Below are 13401 nucleotides of genomic sequence, written 5' to 3'. Positions count from 1 at the left end.
GTCTGTTTTGGAGCCATGGTGGGGTCTCGACTCCTCCTCTTGGTTCCTGTAATTAAAGCTGTGGCTCTTGTCAACACACAAGCCGGCGGTCATTTTGTCATGGCTTCCTGTGGCCAGGAGAAAGGGAGAAACAAGAACCGCCAGGTCCCTCCCCGCCCATCTCTGCATCCCTCCGCTTGAGTTAAATGCGCTCATTCGACAACCTCCCTTTCCATTCAGTCACAAGGGCTCAAAAGACAATGGAAACTGGGGGTCCCCAAACTGCAGAATTTCCAAATGGAATTCTGACAGGGGACAAAATGGCCGCTGCAGTGGGTGAAGCCTGTCGCAAAATGGCTGCTGCAGGAGGCGGAGCCAGTCACAAAATGGCTGCTGTGGGAGACAGAGCTGACCACAAAATGTCAGGAATCGATGTTATATAATAAAAGGAGGAGAGCTGGTTCTTATACCCCCACTTTTCACTACCCACATATTTTCAACGCATATTATTTTGAATCATAACCTTCTTTTTGGGAGGGGGAACTTAGTTATAATGCAGACTTTACTTTCTCTTATCTTTGTAGAGCCCTCGAAAACTGTCAACCAGAATGTTAAACGGTCCACATGAGCAAACTCACCAAGGCCTCGTGCAACGAGAAGAAAGAGCTGGGTTCATTTTACCTCACTTTTCTCTACCTGAAGTAGTCTCAAAGCAGCTTACAGGCACCTTTCCCTTTTCTCTCCCCACAACAGACACTCTGTGAGGGAGGGGAGGCTGTGAGAGCCCTGATATCACTGAAGAAGAAGAAGAGTTGGTTCTTATATGCCGCTTTTCTCTACCCGAAGGCGTCTCAAAGCGGCTTCCGGTCGCCTTCCCTTTCCTCTCCCCACAACAGACACCCTGTGAGGTAGAAGAGGTTGAGAGAGCCCTGAGATTCCTGCTCGGTCAGAACTGCTTTATCAGTGCTGTGACTAGCCCAAGGCCACCCAGCTGGCTGCATGTGAGGGACCATGTGGCGGAGTCAGTCCTCCCTACTCTGACTAGCGGGGTCTCTCCTGGGTCTGAAGCAGAGCTGTCTGACATCACCCGCTGCTAGATTCTGTCACTGAAAATGCCAGGGATCAAGTCTGGCCACCTTCTGCATTCCAAGCACGTGTTCCACCCATCGTCCCTTTCCCTTATGCTTCTCAGCCCAAGGGCCCATGAAGTCTCTGACCACTCCGTTCTCTCGCCACCATGCAGGGGAGAGGGCAGCCGAATGGCTCCGGGCCACACCTATTTAGATCCCCCAATTAGGGCCCAGCATCAATTCGAAATAAGTGCTTTGATTTGGGCGGGAGGCACCAACCGTCCAGCTCCGCCTCTCGGCTCAGGTGCTCCGTTCCCTGCTCAAGAGCAGCGATCCGGTTCTTATCCTGCGGGCGTCGCAGCGCAAAAGTTTCCTCTTCCAAGCGCGATACGGGGACGATTTGGACAGCACCGCCGGACGTGTCCGTCACCAAAAAATAAGGTCACAAGAAAGGTCTAACATTTGAGTATTTAGACAACTTTGTTTTTTGGTTTTTTGTCCTCCTAAAGCTCTCCCACGCGGCAAGGTCCGCATCCCAGATTCGCAGACCAGGAAACGAACCCTGCCGACTCGGGAAGAAAAACGTCTTTGGGGCAGACTCATCCCCTCCAGTTCCCACGCAAGACGGCCGAAGCGAGAGAGACCCCCTCGCCGTCAATTGACTTCCAAGGAGTCTGCCTCCTGCAGGCCGAATTTCGTCTTGTGCTTGTCGAAGAGTTTCCTCAGGGAGCTTGTGTAGAGGCTGTGATAAAAGTCTACTTCCATCTGGCTCGGGTTTTCCATCTTCGGGACGGTGATGGGCTCCCCCACTAAAAGGAGAGAGACGTGCCTGGTGAGTTCCAGACAGGGAAGGGGGACGACCAGCTGGGAGGAATGGCTCCCCCAGCAATATTCATTTACCCCCAGCAATATTCATTTACATACAAAGAGATATTCTCTCCCCAGAAACTCCAGTTAAGGTCCTTTCCAAGCTGTGACTCCCAAAATTCTGCAGGGCCTGCCAAAGGGAGCTCCTCCACCAGGCATTTGCCTGAGACCGTCAACAGGTCCCCCCTCAGATATCCTCTCCATGGCCTAAACCAGTCTGTCCTTTCTGGGGGCCTTGGCAGGGTTCCATTCCTGTTGTATTGTTAATCACTGAAATTGCATTATTGGGTGGTTGTTTTTGTATTTGTTTATGTTATGTACTAATTCGTTCTATGTATCCCCCATGTTGTATGTAAACCGCCCTGAGCCATATGGAAGGGCAGTATAGAAATCAAATAAATAAATAAAATATGCCAGAGATCAGATGCCACACATGCACTCAGCCTGTCTCAACTGTTTTACTGTTGAGAAACCCCTGAAACATTCTTCAGGCTTTGAGAAACCACAGAAGTGGTTTGATCGGGCAGAATAGGGTTGGGAAGCAGAGCTGTGGACATGTCTACCTCCGGCTCCTCCCCTTCCCACCCCCTCTAGGCTCAGTATTAGCCATTTTGGGAAGGGGAAAAAGGGTCAACATGGCCATTTATGGTCATATCACCCGATAAATGTTTAACACATTTGAAAAAAACTGGGAGCTTTCTGCATTCCACAGGCCCTGCAAGACTTGCTCTTCCGCCAGGTCTACATTTGAGGCTGGGGTCTGAGGAGAAGATCTGATTGGGGCCCCCTGGTGCTAAGCAGTGGTACGGCAGGGTTATGGCTCCCCTCTGGCCCTTACCCTATTGGATGATGTTTAGGGGGGGGAGGGATGTAGTGGATTTTTACCACCATGTTTTCTTATTTATAGAGCCTCTTGTGGCGCAGAGTGGTAAGGCAGCAGACATGCTGTCTGAAGCTGTCTGCCCATGAGGCTGGGAGTTCAATCCCAGCAGCCGGCTCAAGGTTGACTCAGCCTTTCATCCTTCCGAGGTTGGTAAAATGAGTACCCAGCTTGCTGGGGGGTAAACAGTAATGACTGGGGAAGGCCCTGGCAAACCACCCCGTATTGAGTCTGCCATGAAAACGCTGGAGGGCGTCACCCCAAGGGTCAGACATGACCCAGTGCTTGCACAGGGGATACCTTTACCTTTTCTTATTTATATACTGTAATTGTATGTCCTGTTTAATTTTAATGGATTTGGGCCAGTGTTTGACCCAGAGTGTTGGGCCGCATGTGCCGGCTTCTCTTGTGTTCTTATGTCTGAGGCAGTGACACTCTGGCTTCCTGGTGCTTGGGGGGCCACAGTGGGAGGACTTCTGGAGTTCTCGTCCCTCTGGTGGACCTCCTGGTGGCCCCAGGGTTTTGGCCACTGTGTGACACAGAATGTTATATTGGATGGACCATTGGTCTGATCCAGCAGGGCTTCTCTTATCTGTCTGGGGCAGTGATGCTCTGTCTTCTTGGTGCTTGGGGGGGGGGGGCAGAGTGAGGGGGTGGACCCCCTGATGGCCCCTGGGGTTTGGCCACTGTTTGACACTCAGTGCTGGACTGGGTAGGCCACTGGCCTGACCCAGCATGGTTTCTCTCCTATGTTTTTTCTTAGTGTTTGGAGGGGCCACAGTAGGAGGGCCTCTGAAGTTGTGTCCCTGCTGAGGGACCACCTAACCCTGGGATTTGGCCCTGCATGCCCCAGAGTGTTGGGCTGGGCTTCCACCTTACCTACGGTGTTAATCGGCTTGGAAAAGGGCAGCAAGCCCCAGGTGTTCGAGGAGAAGAGGCTCCGTCCGAGGAAGAAGCAGGGGGCAAAGCCGACATACTTCTGGAACGTCTTCTGGACCCATCTCCCCCACGAGCCTTCCTCAAAGACCACTTGCTTGTAGGCTTCGTTCTCTCCAAAGGAATAGATGGGTACGAGATCCGCCCTGGAAGGTTGACAGAAAGACTCAGGTAAGGACTTTCCTTTCGCGGGATCCCCAGACACAGGGGCAGCTCAAGAGAATTTTGTGGGCTCAGGCGGTTGCCAAAATCCAATTGCACCACGAAAAAAAGGACGGTTCAAAATTATTGTAACAGAAAACAGAACCTATCCCGGGCTATACTAAACAATTTCACAATAAATATAAATAAACGTTTCTTATCTCTTCTTTTATATATATAGGTCTAGTCCTCCCCGAACTTGGGAGCCAAAGGCCACATATATATAATTTAAATTCTGAGAGGAAAACTTGAAAAACAACCACTGAGGAAAACCCACTTGAAAACGGTTCAATCTAGAGGCCGTTTTGGTTGTTCTAATATACATATATATATATAAAAGAAGAGATAAGAAACGTTTATTTATATAAACCACTGAGGAAAACCCACTTGAAAACGGTTCAATCTAGAGGCCGTTTTGGTTGTTTTAATATACATATATATATATATATATATATATATATATATATATATATATATATATTGTGAAATTGTTTAGTAAAATCCAATTGCAGTCTGGAGGTTGCCTGGAATAATATTTCAGCAAAACCGTCTCCCCAAACCTGTTGGGCTTCTCTTCTCGCATTTTCAGCCTGTGGCCCCCTTCCAATGTGCCTGGGCCCCCAGCAGAGCATATGGCCCCTGTTGAGAATGGCTGGGCTAGAGAGCCCCCCCCCCCACCAAGAAATGCCATGCACTGACTCCTTTGCCAGAGGCCCAGCAGCTTAATGTTGTCTCGCTCTCCCTTACCCGTGTCGCAACGCCAGCCTGACAAAACCTTTCCGGTTCTTCAGCGTCACGGAGTTTTTGCCCGGGATGCAGTTGAGGGACTCGGCGGCCCCCCCAACCACAATCACAACGGCGTTCCCAGTGCCTTTCTTCGAAAGGATGTAGTCGATGCTGTCGCGGTTCACGGGGCAGATACCTGAGTGTTCGGAAGAGGAGAGACCTTTTACTTTTAGAAAAGGAATGAAATGGACTTTACGAGCTTCTAATGCAGGCTTTCTCTGCCAGAGTTTCACGAAACGACCCTGGAAGGGTTTCCCGAATGGGTGGGAATTAATTAATTTAAATTTATTCAACGTTTAGAAGAAAAAGAAGAAGAAGAGTTGGTTCTTATATGCCGCTTTTCTCTACCCGAAGGAGGCTCAAAGAGGCTTACATTTGCCTTCCCTTTCCTCTCCCCACAACAGACACCCTGTGAGGTGGGTGAGGCTGAGAGAGCCCTGATATCACTGCTCGGTCAGAACAGTTTTATCAGTGCTGAGGCGAGCCCAAGGTCACCCAGCTGGCTGCATGTGGGGGAGTGCAGAATCGAACCCGGCATGCCAGATTAGAAGTCTGCACTCTTTAACCACTACACCAAACTGGCTCTCTGGTTGGTTTATTGGTTGATATGACCATATACGGCCATGTCGGCTTACCCACCCCCTCCCAAAAGGGCCAATGAGAGGCCCAGAGGGGGTCGGAAGGGGAGGGGCCCTGGGTGGGCGTGTCCACAGCTCTGCTTCCCAACCATATTCTGCATGATCACGCCCCTTCTGGAGATTCTTGGAAGCCTGAAGGATGTTTCAGGGGTTTCTCAGTGGTTAAAAAGTCGAGGAAGGCAGTTTTAATGGGAAAACAAAGCCTCTTTTATGGAGAAAACAGAAAAACTGGGTTAAGCTGTTAGCAGGAGGCCCTTCCCACTTCATACCAAGTTCAAGAGGGCAGCGTCCGTCCCGTGCTTCTGGCCAGCAGGGAAGGAGGGAAACGGCTCAAAGTTCAGCCCCCGGAGAATTTCCACTTCCCACACCGGGGAAGGAAAGTGGATCCCAAAACAGCCAGGAGAAGGAAAGGGGGACAGGTCGCTCCCCATGACTCCAACTCAACCCAAGTCCACCTTTGTGAGGGACAATTCAGCATAGCCCTTATGCGGGTGGCAGCATTTAGATATGAACTTCAGCTCCTTTAGCGCCGAGGTTTGATTTTATAATAATTCATAGCACAAGCCTACTGGCAATGATGCTGTGTATTAAATGCGACCAACTGATTTATCCAGCTCTGTCTTACCCATGCTTCCAGAAATGAGAGAGAGAGCTCTGAGAGAACTACTCTGTGAGAAGAGCTCTAACAGGACTGTGACTAGTACAAGGTCACCCAGCTGGCTGCGCGTGGAGGAGGAATGGGACAGACCTCTGCCCGCATCCCTGGAAAGCCGCTGCCAGCCAGAGAAGGCAGCTTTCTACGTCTTCAGTGCTGGACTTTTACCAGCCAGGTCGCGAGGGTAACCAAGGGATCTCGGCAGCTGCTAAGACAGCTCAGCCACTCTCTCCTTAGCCTCCTAGGGCATCTTCCAAGCAGGCTAATCGGCTTACGAAGGAGGGCCAGATTCACAAACGGGGGGAGGGGGGCAGAATTAGGCCAGACGGTTCCCCTCCCATCCAAGGAGTGCTAACACCAAAATGTCCCGCATTTTCCAGACGGAAGTGCAATCACTTGCTCACACCCCAAATCCCTTTCTCCCTTAACGCAACGCTGCAGAACCTCTTTGCCTGCAGGACAGCCCCCTAATCCCGGCCAGGGTCCTTCCGGGTCCCCTTCTGGCGGCTGCCGACAGCCTGCAAGCAAAGAGCTAAGCTGTTCAAGCAGCAAAGCAGTGCTCCAAAGGTAAGTCCCGCTTTAACCGTGACCATGTGACCACGTGACCATGTGACCACGCTCGGGGGCAGCTTGCCCTAGAAAAGGATCTAGCCCAGCCTTTCTCAAGTTTTTGTAAAGTTGAGAAAACCCTGCAGCATTCTTCAGGCTTCGAGAAAGCCCAGAAGTGGTACAATCATGCAGAATATGGTTGGGAAGCAGAGCTGTGGACATGCCCACCCGGGGCCCCTCCCCTTCCCACCCCCTCCAGGCCCATCACGGCCCATTTTGGGAAGGGTGGGTGGGCTGATACGACACCCAATAAACATTGAACAGATTTTAAAATGGATAAAAACATGAATTAACTCCCGCCCATCCGGGAAACCCTTTTAGGACCTTCACGGAACCCTGATCTACTCGGACATGAACCGGCCCTTTAACAATCAACATTCTAGCATTTAACACATTGAGATTCTCAAGAAGGCTACACAAGGTTTCTCACTGTAAGGAGAAGGCCACGGCAGGGGCAGCCCTTGCATGTGGGTTTATATCCAGTTTGCTGTTTACAGAGAATGTGGGCGAGGGAAGGCAAATCGTTGCTTGAAGCATTTTGCACCTGGGTCATCTCCGCTGCTAGAAAGCGATTTGGGGCTACATTTCTACCCTGCCATTCCCACCAGCCCCCAAGCCCTGTGAAAAAAACTTAAGCTGCTTGGCCAAAGGTATTCCAGTAAGATTCCCGGCTGAACCGGGACTGGAACCTGGGTCTCTTGAGATTCTCTGACGTGCTCACCCCTACGTCACTTGGGGCCAAGGGGAGGGATAAGGTCTGTGGACATGGAGCACAAGAGGGAAAGGGTAGAGAAAAGTGGCATATAAGAACCAACTCTTCTCCTTCTTCAGTAATATCAGGGCTCTCTCAGCCTCACCCACCTCACAGGGTGTCTGTTGTGGGAAGAGGAAAGGGAAGGCGACTGGAAGCCACTTTGAGACTCCTTCGGGTAAAGCGGCATCTAAGAACCAACTCTTCTTCTTCTTCCGTAATCTCAGGGCTCTCTCAGCCTCCCCTCCCTCACAGGGTGTCTGTCGTGGGGAGAGGAAAGGGAAGGTGAATGTAAGCCGCTTGGAGACTCCTTCGGGTAGAGAAAAGCGGCATCTAAGAACCAACTCTTCTTCTTCAAGTTCATGGCTGCAGGAGGGACTTGAATGCGGGCCTCTCCGGTTTAACATCTCACACAGTAGCACCAGCCCGTGAAGCCAAGGAAAATGTTACATCATTTAACTCAGTGGGGCTTAACTGCAACAAAAAATGCCTCCGGCTAGAGAGCGGGGTGGGCTTCAGGTCTTACCCCCAGACATTAAGTAGTCCCTCAAAATGGGCATTCGGAAGTTGCCCGCAAGTGTGGCCAGGTGCAGCCTGATCCCGGGGAACTTCTGCCCCACGCCTGTAGCTTCCGTGCCGAAGTTGCAAAAGGCGCCAAGTCCGAAGATTCCATGCGGGTGGTAGCCCAAAATGTAATTCCGAGTGGTCAATAAATTGTGGGTTTTGAAAAGCTGAGGGAGGAAGGACAGAGAGAGAGAGAGAGAGAGAAAAGGGCACAAAATGAATTACAAATAAGAATTTCCCCTGTGCAATAGCTTCATGTTATTGTGTGCAATAGCTTCGTGTTATTGTGTGCAATAGCTTTGTGTTATTGTGTGCAATAGCTTCACGTCACTCTATGTGCAATAGCTTCTTGGGGAGTTCAGGGTCTTTCGATACAAGAAAGTTCAGCTCGGGAAGTATTGCTAGAAACCAATTCAATAAAACTGTAAAAAATATGCCACATACAATGCCGACCCACAAAAAGGACTCATGTGTGCCTTGACAACCCAAGATTCCATAATCCTCACACACATTTCACAATAAGGAGGGGCCCAGGTATTTGAAGACCTCAGTATCTGCTTTCAAACTGCATGTACTTTTACAGAAAACTGTATTACATTACGAGCTATTTCGTTAGACAAATATCTGAAAGGAAGAAGGATGCATAGAGTTTTTCCCATCTTCCCGGGAAATGGATTAAAACTGGCATAACAAACAGAGAACATATATAATTTGAGTGCAATAACTTTTAGGTTGCATAGTGTGCCTCCCGTGACAGGGTCTTTCCTGTCACCTCCTGCCTGGCGTTTTCAACAGGAGATGCTGGGGATTGAACCTGGGACCTCCTGCATGCTAAACAGAGGCTATTCCACTGAGCCACAGGCTCCGTTGATAGCTCTGCAGGGTCTTCCCCGTCACCTACTGCCTGGTCCTTTCAACAGGAGGTGGCAGAGATTGAATCTGAGACCTTCTGCAGGCTGAGCAGTTAAGTTAACTTTTGTATCATTTAGTGCAGTCCTACCTGACTGCCTGCACAGAAACGCCCTCTAAAATAGCTCAGGTTTGCATAATTCATAGAAAACCAGAAGGGTGTGGTGGTTAAGAGCAGTAGCTTCTAATCTGGCAAGTCAGATTGGATTCCCCCCCTCCCCCACATGCAGCCAGGTGACCTTGGGCTCATCACAGTCCTGTGAGAGTTGAAGTCACAGAGCAGTTCTCTCAGCAGCCTCACCTACTTCACAGGGTGTCTCTCGTGGGAAGGGGGGGGGGAAGGTGCTTGTGAGTCACTCTAGGACTCCTTGGGATAGTAAAAGGTAGGGTACAAAGAATAGCTCTTCTCTTCTTCTTTTTGTTCCTGACCTCCTTGGGCAGGCAGTCTTTTAAGGTGGGAGGGGAGGAGACCCAGCAGAGAAGGCATGTGTGCTGGCGGTTGTGGGTTTTACCTGTTTGCAGGGTGACACCTGCAGAAGACTTCGCTCAGATGAGCAAAGCTGTCATAGTGAAGCATAGTGGGGCAGGAGGGGACAGAACTTCTGGCCGAGGGAGGAGACAGTCAGGCTGCAGTGCTCCCCGCTGCTCCCGGCCCTTCGCTCACAGCCTTGCATTTTTAGCATCGACTTGTCTGGGAGCCCTGTCGGCAATCCGCAGCAGGTGGAAGGCCTCCTGGGGAGCAGCAGTTGCCGGGAAAAGAACCACCAAGAGCAAAATAACCCAGGAATGCAAATGCCTGAAGACACACAGCGTGCTAGCTACTCTGGCGTGAGGAATGCAAAAAAAGCGCAGTCTCTGTCCAAAATTGCTCAGCCATCGAAATGCAACCAACACGACTGGGGGGGGCATCTTGTCTCTCTCTCTCTCTCCCCCCCCCCTTCCTGCTGTTTTGCCATGGCAAATGTCAGACACGCCTCGCTCAGTCGATCCCTCCACCCACGTCTTACCGTGGCAATGGATCTTTCTCAGGAAGTCATTGTGCAGTCAGAGGCAGCCTGCAGGGGGCGCTCACCTAAGCCACGGGGCTGGTTCCGAGGGGCAAAGGGGTTACGCTGCCCCCTCTAAACCTAGATCTGGAAGCTGGGGAGGAAGACTACCGTGAGCCACTTCCGGTCTTCTCCTGAGCTACTGAACTTGGATACACACTTTTCTTGGATGCTTTAGGATGCTTAGGGCTGATCCTGCGTTGAGCAGGGGGTTGGACTAGATGGCCTTTGTGGCCCCTTCCAACTCTATGATTCCATTATTCTAGTTCAGCAGTGGAATAGGCTGCCTAAGGAGGTGGTGAGCTACCCCTCACTGGCCGTCTTCAAGCAAAGGTTGGATACACACTTTTCTTGGGTGCTTTAGGATGCTTAGGGCTGATCCTGCGTTGAGCAGGGGGTTGGACTAGATGGTCTGTGTGGCCCCTTCCAACTCTAGGATTCTGTGATTCTATGATTCTATGAACTGTTTTTCCTCTGCAGTCCAGGACACAGGAACACAAGTTAGCTCCCATTCAAGGAGAAGAGTTACAAAGTGGCTCACAAACACCTTTCACTACTCCCTTATCACAACAGACACCCTGCGAGGTAGATGGGCCTAAGAGAGCACTAAGAGACCAGCTCTAACAGGAGTGTGACTAGCCCAAGGTCACCCAGCTGGAGTGGGGAATCAAACCCGGTTCTCCAGGTCACTATTAGCCACTACACCACACGGACCTCCTCTTTTCCTTTCTTATCCTCACAACAGCCTTGTGAGTTAAGTCAGGCTCAGAAAGACTATAGACTGGCACAAGGCCACCCAACGAGGTTCCATGGCATGAGGCGGGATTCGGACCTGGATCTCTCCATCATAGTCCACCACAGTTAGCCACTTACACTATGCTGATTCTGAGACAGGGATTCCCAACTAGGGTTCTGGGGAACTTTACAGTTCCGCAAGAGCTCTCCAGGGGTTCTGCAGCCTTTTCAAGAAGTTTGGATGGCTGCTGACGTCACTAAAGCCCACCTCCCCGGTTGCTCTGCAGGCCGAGTCTCTTTCTCCACAGCTGAAATGGTAAATGGTGCCGCTTTACTCTGCTCTGGTTCGGCCTCACTTGGAGTCCTGGGTTCAGTTCTGGGTTCAGTTCCCAGTTGAAGAGGGATGTAGACAAACTGGAGCGTGTCCAGAGGAGGGCAACAAAGATGGCGAGGGGTTTGGAGACCAAGACGTAGGAGGAAAGGTTGGGGGAGCTTGGCCTGTTTAGCCTGGAGAGGAGACGACTGAGAGGGGATCTGATAACCATCTTCAAGTATTTAAAAGGCTCCCCTATAAAGGGTGGACCAGAGTTGTTGTCTCTTGCCCCAGAGGGACGGACCACAACGAATGGGATGAAATTAATTCAAAAGAAATTCCGTCTCAACCTCCGGAAGAAGTTCCTGACAGTCAGAGCGGTTCCTCAGTGGAACAGGCTTCCTCGGGAGGTGGTGGGTTCTCCATCTTTGGAAGTTTGTAAACAGAGGCTGGAGAGCCATCTGACAGAGAGGCTGATTCTGTGAAGGCTCAAGGGGGTGGCAGGTGACAGTGGATGAGCGAGAGGGTTGTGAGTGTCCTTCATTGTGCAGGGGGTTGGACTAGATGACCCAGGGGGTCCCTTCCCACTCTATGAAAGCTCCCACATGGCTCCCACATCTGACTTCCAGACCCATGTCTCTGAAGAGGCATGCCAGCACTTCTGGGGTTCCTGAAAGCCTGAAAAAAAAATCTCAGGAGTTCCCCTGCACTCAAAAGGCTGCTCTGAGGCTTTATCACACAGAAGCCCAGCAGTGGGAAACCTTTCGCCTCTGGAGCGAAAGCTGAAGCGTTCCTTCGCAAGGTGGATCCAGGCCCGGGTTAAAATAAGCGCACGGGCCGATGGGCAAAGAGAAATTAGCCGCTCTGCATGCCTCAGATAAAGGCGCCCTTTGATACCCCCCTATCTCTTGGCAGCATCTCGGCCTTTACCCAGGGGCAGATCTGCCAGTGTCAACAGGCCGCTTGTCACGTGCATTGCCCCCTGCCTGCCATGCCAGTTGTCGTGTTTATTTGTTTTTAATGACCCCCACTTATCTGAGGGACCGCTTGCCTCTCTGTGCTCCTCACGGCTCTGCAAGTGCTAGCCTATTGGTGGTCCCCAGCCCGAGAAAAGTTTGCCTGGCCTTGACCAGGGCCAGAGCACTTTTGGTCCTGGCCCTGACCCCGTGGAACGAGCTCCCAGAAGAGCTGAGGGCTCTGATGGAGCTATCAACGTTCCCCAGGGCCTGCAAGACGGAGCTCTTCCGCCAGGTCTTTAGTTGAGGTCGGGGCAGTGAGATCAGAGGCCCCTCCTCAGGCTCCGCCAGTCCATCAGGCAAACTCCCACCCCCACAACGGGTGCTGTCTCACGAATTGGGGGGTTTATATCGGCTCCTGGTTAATCTGTATTTGGATACTGGTTTTATGTGGGGATCTTTAAGAATTGTTGTAATCCGCCATGAGCTTTTCCGGGACTGGCAGGCTAAAAATCTAGAAGAAGAAGAGTTGGTTCTTATATGCTGATTTTCTCTACCCAAAGGAGGCTCAAAGCGGCTTTCAGTCGCCTTCCCTTTCCTCTCCCCACAACAGACACCCTGTGAGGTGGGTGAGGCTGAGAGAGCCCTGAGATTACTGAAGAAGAAGAAGAAGAGTTGGTTCTTATATGCTGCTTTTCTCTACCCGAAGGAGTCTCAATGGGGCTTACAGTCGCCTTCCCATTCCTCTCCCCACAACAGACACCCTGTGGGGTGGGTGAGGCTGAGAGAGCCCTGATATCCCTGCTCGGTCAGAACAGTTTTATCAGTGCCGTGGCGAGCCCAAGGTCACCCAGCTGGCTGCATGTGGGGGAGCGCAGAATCGAACCTGGCATGCCAGATTAGAAGTCCACACTCCTAACCACTACACCAAACTGGCTCTCTAACCAATCAATCAAAAAATCTAACCAATCAATCAAAAAATTTACAGCGCACCCAAATACATAGCAGGCAAGTCATCGAGTTTCCCCCTCCCCCTCGCAAGATCCAGATAGGGTTGCAAGAAGAGATTTGTGAGGGTCGAGCCGGGCAGCCCCTTCGAGACCAAAGAGAGCATTGGGGAATGGGCTTTCGAGAGCCATAGCTCCCTTCATCAGATACAAAGCTTGACTCCTGAACATTTATACCCGCCAAAGACTCATTGGTCTCTCTCTCTCTCTCTCTCTCTCTCTCTTTTTAATACAATTCAAATATTTATTGTGCTATCAATATATATATATATATATATATATATATATATATATATATATATATATATAATATCCATACCCATTACTAATACAATTCACTAACCTAAAACTCAAACACAAATAAAGAACAATATATATTCTTCTTTCCCAACCCTAACAAATCAAATAGTAAGGCCTAGATTTGTGACATAACATACTTACAACCTGCTGCTACTATATTAAAGAGCCTCTTGTGGCACAGAGTGGTAAGGCAGCAGAC

At 50.6% G+C, this 13401-nt stretch overlaps 1 protein-coding gene across 2 annotated transcripts in view; it reads right to left on the bottom strand.

Moving 5' to 3' along the window:
* Nucleotides 1-1510: 1510 nt before the first annotated feature.
* Nucleotides 1511-13401, bottom strand: part of DGAT2 (diacylglycerol O-acyltransferase 2) — a 54542-nt gene continuing 42651 nt past the window's right edge. For both annotated transcript variants that reach the window (XM_077341231.1, XM_077341233.1), the window contains exons 5-8: nucleotides 7899-8103; nucleotides 4681-4855; nucleotides 3676-3878; nucleotides 1511-1858 (exon numbers count right to left, since the gene is read on the bottom strand). In XM_077341231.1, coding sequence (XP_077197346.1) covers nucleotides 1704-1858; nucleotides 3676-3878; nucleotides 4681-4855; nucleotides 7899-8103 — 738 coding nt within the window. In that variant the 3' untranslated portion in view covers nucleotides 1511-1703. The remainder of the gene's footprint in view (nucleotides 1859-3675; nucleotides 3879-4680; nucleotides 4856-7898; nucleotides 8104-13401) is intronic.

Source organism: Paroedura picta, chromosome 6 (assembly GCF_049243985.1).
Source record: "Paroedura picta isolate Pp20150507F chromosome 6, Ppicta_v3.0, whole genome shotgun sequence".
NCBI lineage: Eukaryota > Metazoa > Chordata > Lepidosauria > Squamata > Gekkonidae > Paroedura > Paroedura picta.
Note: the sequence above shows the minus strand (reverse complement) of the source record. Positions and strands in the feature narration are given on the sequence as shown.